The 6,656-nt window shown below is 43.0% G+C and overlaps 1 protein-coding gene across 5 annotated transcripts in view; it reads right to left on the bottom strand.

Moving 5' to 3' along the window:
- Positions 1-628: 628 nt before the first annotated feature.
- pxylp1 (2-phosphoxylose phosphatase 1) overlaps positions 629-6,656 on the bottom strand; it is a 173,496-nt gene continuing 167,468 nt past the window's right edge. For all 5 annotated transcript variants that reach the window (XM_078202385.1, XM_078202353.1, XM_078202367.1 and 2 more), the window contains 2 exons: positions 6,479-6,618; positions 629-2,170 (listed from right to left, as the gene is read on the bottom strand). In XM_078202385.1, coding sequence (XP_078058511.1) covers positions 1,239-2,170; positions 6,479-6,618 — 1,072 coding nt within the window. In that variant the 3' untranslated portion in view covers positions 629-1,238. The remainder of the gene's footprint in view (positions 2,171-6,478; positions 6,619-6,656) is intronic.

Raw genomic sequence — 6,656 nt, 5'->3', positions numbered from 1 at the left:
CATTACACTTTTACTTTCCAGATATCTTTCTATTTTGTTCTTTATAGAGATTCAATTATTTTTCCCTCATCACTGTTGAGTTGCCTAATCTATAGTTCCCCTGGGCACGATCTATCTACCTGCTTAAATAAAACCAGTTATCTGAAGGTTATCTGGCACGACACCTTTTCCTCAAAAATATGGGGTGCAATTTTCCTAAAATAAATCTAAGTGCCCAACGGATGGGAAAATGGAGGTTTTCCCACCTGTATTTTGAACCAGCTGAGATAAATGAATTTACAGTACTTTGTGCAATCAGTAATACAGGGGCTGTCAAGAGATTCACACCAGTATGGAGGGGGACGAAGCCTAAACCCGCTGGAGAGACCAGCAGCTGCGTGCTCAGAGGCTATCAGGCCCGACCTCCGATGGCTGGCCCTGATCCTACATCAGCCCCCACTCCCCGATGCAGAGTCTCCCTTTCCCTCCCCTTCCCTCCCCTGCTACCTCCCCCCCCCCAATCTGGCTCCACCCCCATCTATTACCCCCTCAGGCTCCGCCCCTCCCTTGTCACTGCCCCGTGCCAGGGTGCGAGACAGACAGTGCCAGGCTAGCACTCCCCCCCCCCCCCCCCCCCCCCCGCCCCTGATCTCCCAGGGGGCCTCAATGGTCTCCAGCCTCACCAGCAAGGCCATCACATCTGGTCTCCATTGCTGGGGACCAGGTGTGATCCCCATTGGCATGGACCTCCTGCAGCAAGGTCGAAAATCCAAGTCAGCCCATACAATACTGCCTGGAGCTCGCTAAACGGTGCGAGGCTAATAACTTCATAGAAAATGGCCTGGGAAGATCGCAACCGGCCTCCCGCTGGCATTTCCCATCCCGCTACGCTACTTGATCAGCGTAGTGGGGTGGAAAAATCGTGCCCATGAAATATGTGTAATAGTGCCTCTATCTTGTCCCTGGATTATTTTAGAAAGCTTTAAATATATCAGGTCTATGCTTATCTGCAATGGAATTTGTAATCCAGAACATGATGATAAGTTGTCCCTAGAACACAGTATTATATGACTGGATTACACATGATTTGAGCATGAAATTCGTACAATCCACATCATAATTTATTGTCATTGGAAAAAAAACAACTCTGCTTTTGGGAAAGGAATGTTCTCATCAAAATATAACAGCAGCAGTTCAAATCAACAATATTTAAGACACACAAACACAGCTTAACACTGAGGCTGCAGCAGCTGACATATTCAAAATACCCTCCTGTGACATGCATCATAATAAGTTGTGCTGTTAAAAACTGCAAACATGTCCTTTCTCACAAAATTCAGGAAACTCTCCAAAGGACAGAGGAGTTGTTTGGAATGTGCTTTTCGCCCAGAGCAGAATGAGGTTTGGAATGTGACATCATCGCCGTTATAAAGAATGCGAATAAAATTCTGTCTTTTGTCTTTTCCATTTTTCCAGAGTTCAAAGATTATTCGGGCACCAAATCGTGGAAAACTGGCATCAGGAATGCCCAACGCATTCAGCAGGGGTGCCACAGTAACATCATGAGCAGAGTAGAGAGCAAGAATCTCCTCCTTTTTCCCTTGAGCAATTTGTTGCATGCGAGTGACTGTCTGGTTTAAAATAGGATGGGTTGCAAGTAGTGCATACTTATAATACAGTTTCTTCCTCTGCCGGTCTCGCTCATCCTCCAGCTGATGCGCCTTGATGACTTTAAAGTGGTTCAAGTTAATGCAGCCATTTTCTGTGCATGGGAATGAGACATTGTGACAGAAATGGCACAATAGGGAGTCAATGGGATTAGCTGCTCTTAACCGTCTTGTGGGAATCCCCACGATTTTTGCCATGTCTATGTACGTCTGCTCCAGCAGGCCATTCTTAACCCGCAAGTTGTACTGGCGTCGTTGTTCCTCCTCCAGGTAGTGATTACGCATTGGGCAATCACAGCTGTTTGAGCAGAAAATGGTGCTCCACTGGTACCGGATGTGTATCTTTCCCCAATCAAATTTTGGCAGTAGACTGTACAGCAGAGCTAGCCCACTCTGCAGTGTCCGGCTTTTCCCTGTTGATTCCACATACAGTTGTTTCGCTGTCCAGTTGTCAGGCAGCAGTTTGTGTTTCTTAACATAAGTCTCATGCAAATGTTCACCATTGAGCAGATGCTGGACAACTCCTGCAAGCACAAAACAGAGACTGAAATAAGCCACTTATGGTTTGATTTTTTTTAGACTTTGCTCTGTTCTACTGGCAGCCAACGAGCAGCAATAGCAAACAACAAATCTGAATGGCGGAGTGTACGTATACATACTCTGCATGGTAATCATTCATTAGGACATGGCCTAACCATCATGTATCTGAGTAACAAAACTTCTAAATGTTCGCAATACTACCAATATTAATGGAATGGATTGCAGCCATAAAATCATTCAGCACAGAGAAGGCCATTCAACCCACTCTGTCTGTGCTAGTTCTTTGGAGTAGCTAGCAAATTAGTCATACTTCTCTGCCCTTCCCCCATTGTCCACTTGTGTACACGTACACACACACACGCACGCACGCACACACACGTACACACACACAGGTACACACACACACGTACACACACACACACACGTACACACACGTACACACACACACACAGAACTGGCATTGTGTGTGCATAAGCTGAAAATCCATGCTAATAACTGATTATCATACTCATCTAATTTTCCAGCACAGTAAGATATTCCAACAACATACAGAATTTATGGTGAATAGGTGATGACTACTCCCAATGTGCATTTTCTCCTCTCTTTGAACAAGGCATAAGCTGTTAAAAGTGCCTGAAGGCAGTGAATTCAATGCTGTGGCTTCAATAAATCATGTGTTGCTTCATACATTTATTTTTGTCTTTTGCTGTCCAGGTAACAGGATATCAGCAAATAAATTCAATTCACAAGATTCGACTCAACACATTTCCTCCATTTTCAAATGATATATCGGCAGTTTGAAGTGATGACTGTCACAAACAGACCTTTAAAAGCATGACGATCCAAACAATGTTTCCAAATCAACCTCTGTTTCCTCATCATCACACACAACACAAATAGAAAATGAAGCATCCATACATCTCCTACAATGACAGCAAAGCAATGTCAGAAACATGCCAGTCCATCCACAGAATCAATCTTTCCTCTTTTGGAATTTTATGGATTGCAGCATTTTTCAGTTACAAAGGATAACTGCTCCCTATCTGTTTTTTCATGACAGAATGTTTTTGGAGTGCTCCTGCATCAGCATTTCCCTATTAACATCATCGGTAAAGACTCACTCCACAATGCCCAAGAGCTGTTTGCATACATGCCCCATGGATTGAAGGTAGAAGCTGCAACCCTCCAATTCAAGAAAGCAGGCAGAGCTTCTTCTCTGCTGCCATCAGACTTTTGAATAGACCTACCTCATATTAAGCTGATCTTTCTCTACACCTTAGCTATGACTGTAACACTACATTCTGCACCCTCTCCTTTCCTTCTCTATGAATGATATGCTTTGTATAGCGTACAAGAAACAACACTTTTCACTGTATACTAATACATGTAACAAATCAAATAATAAAAACAGTAAACTGGATCAGTTAGCCTGATATTAGTAGTAAGAAAAATGCTAGAACTTCTCATTAGGAACAAGAAAGCAGGGCCATTTGAAAATCATGATATGACTGGACAAAGTCAACATGGTTTTATAAAATGGAAATTGTGTTTGACAAATCTGTTACGGGTTTTTGAGTTTGTACCAAGGGTAGATAAGGGGAAACCGATGGATACAATGTATTTGGATTCTCAAAAATCAATCTCTATGGTGAAAGGGCTTATTACACAAAATTGGGGCAGCATGGTGGCTAGCACTGCTGCCTCTCAGTGCCAGGGACCCGGGTTCGATTCCCGGCTTGGGTGACTGTCTGTGTGGAGTTTGCACATTCTCCCCATGTCTGCGTGGGCTTCCTTTGGGTGCTCCAGTTTCCTCCCACAGTCCGAAGATATGCAGGTTAGATTGATTGACCATGCTAAATTGCTCCTTAGTGTTAGAGGGATATCAGGGGGATTAGTGGGGTAAATATGTGGGGTTACAGGGATAGGGCCAGGGTGGGATTGTTGTCGGTGCAGGTTTGATGGGCCGAATGGCCTCCTTCTGTACTGTAGGGGTTCTATGATTCTAAAAGACTCATGGGTTGTTTAAAAGACAGAAGACAGAGAGTAGGAACAAATGGGTCATTTTTGGGTTGGTGACCTGTAACTAAAGTAAAAGTTTATTTATTAGTCACAAGTCGGCTTTTTTAAACACTGCAATGAAGTTACTGTGAAATACCCCTAGTCACCACACTCCGATGCCTGTTCGGATCGACGCACATATCCAGCATGTCTTTCAGAATGTGGGAGGAAATCAGAGCACTTGGAGGAAACCCACGCAGACACGGTGAGAACGTGCAAACTCCATACAGACAGTGGCCCAAGCAGTGAATCAAACCCAGGTCCCTGGTGCTGTGAGGCAACAGTGCTAACCACTGTGCTACCGTGCCGTGCACGGTGGGAAACAATAAGGATCATTGCTTAGACTTCAGTTATTATACTTTGTATCAATGATTTAGATGCGGAAGTGTAATGTATTTTCAACATTTGCTGATGATATCATGTTAGGTGGGAAAATATACTGCGAGGACACAAAGGTTGCAAGAACATAAATAGATTGAGTGAGTGGATAAAAACTCCCATGTTCATGATTTCGAAATCTGAACCACAAAGTGACTTATTGATTACGAGGTGTAGTTTACTGAATGGTACTTTTCCCTCAACTCCATGCCATTAGGTGAAGCAAATAAATACCGTTTATTTCAGTGTTTATTTATTTCACCTGAGACACACCCATTTTAAACTTGATTGTCTTTCTGAGTTCAAATCATATTAACATTTCCCTTGGGTCTAAGGATGCAAATAAATAATTTTTTTTTTGAAGCTGATAAATATGCGCAATTATTCGATACAAGAACAACGGGATAAAAATACATTTATATAAAAAAGAGGTTATTAGATGGCTAAAATGAGAAAAACGTTGATAACAATATATGAATACTCTCTTTCCACATTATTTACTCAAAGCCAACTTTACTTTGAGGTCAATTCAACAATGTGCAAATACCTATTACTCCCAGAATGTTGGGTCAGGTACAATAATCGGTATTTAGACCATAAGACATAGGAGCAGAATTAGGCCACTCGGCCCATCGAGTCTGCTCTGCCATTCAATCATGGCTGATTTTTTTCTCATCCCCATTCTCCCGCCTTTTCCCCATAATCCCTGATCCCCTTATTAATCAAGGACCTATCTATCTCTGTCTTAAAGGCACTCAATGATCTGGCCTCCACAGCCTTCTACGGCAAAGAATTCCACAGATTCACCACTCTCTGGCTGAAGAAATTCCTCCTCATCTTGTTTTAAAAGATCATCCCTTTAGCCTGAGGTTGTGCCCTCTGGTTCTAGTTTTTTCTACTAGTGGAAAAATCCTCTCCACGTCCACTCTATCCAGGCCTCACAGAATCCTGTAAGTTTCAATAAGATCCTCCCTCATCCTTCTTAACTCCAACGAATACAGACCCAGAGTCCTCAACCGTTCCTCATATGACAAGCTTTTCATTCCAGGGATCATTCTTGTGAACCTCCTCTGGACCCTTTCCAAGGCCAGTACATCCTTTCTTCGATATGGGGCCCAAAATTGCTCACAATATTCCAAATGGGGTCTAACCAGAGCCTTATACAGCCTCAGAAGTACATCGATGCTCTTGTATTCTAGCCCTCTCGACATGAATGCTAACATTGTATTTGCCTTTCTAACTGCCGACTGAACCTGCACGTTAACCTGAAGAGAATCTCGAACAATGACTCCCAAGTCCCTTTGTGTTTTTGATTTCCGAAGCATTTTCCCATTTAGAAAATAGTCTATGCCTCCATTCCTCCTTCCAAAGTCCATAACCTCACACTTTTCCACGTTGTATTCCGTCTGCCACTTCTTTGCCCACTTTCCTAATCTGTCCAAGACCTTCTGCAGCCCCCCTGCTTCCTCAATACTACCTGTCTCTCTACATATCTTTGTATCATCTGCAAACTTAGCAACAGTGCCTCCAGTTCCTTTCTCCAAATCCAAATATATAGAATAATTGTGCATATTTATCAGCTCCAAAATTTAGAAAGTGGAATTAATAAAAATACAAGTGAACTATGCCACTGAAAGCAGTTCTCAAACTCATACTTTGGCACCAAAATGGCATCAGGTGCCCATCATAGACACACGTTTTACACATTTTTACATGGCAGTTTGCACCTCTGTCCCTCATACCATTGGGACAGGACAGCACATGCACACTTCCACACTGAGACAATGTTTGCAGCTTGCACCATTAGAAAATTCAGTTTAATCTAAAACAGGCTCACAATTTGCCTGGTACTTCACCTATTTGGGTTAGTTCCCCCATCTCGCACACTGTGTGACTGGGGAGGAGTGCAATATTGTTCAAGGGGCCATCCAGTTGACACGCAGAAGCGATGTTCTTGTTCTTGATAAAGTTTTCCAGCAGCCTGTGAGAAGGTTCCCTTACAACAGAGGAAGAAAAATGAAGTTTAATACTGGA

This window comes from Mustelus asterias, chromosome 3 (assembly GCF_964213995.1).
Source record: "Mustelus asterias chromosome 3, sMusAst1.hap1.1, whole genome shotgun sequence".
In the NCBI taxonomy this organism is placed as follows: domain Eukaryota; kingdom Metazoa; phylum Chordata; class Chondrichthyes; order Carcharhiniformes; family Triakidae; genus Mustelus; species Mustelus asterias.
This window is presented reverse-complemented; position numbering and strand designations above follow the sequence as displayed.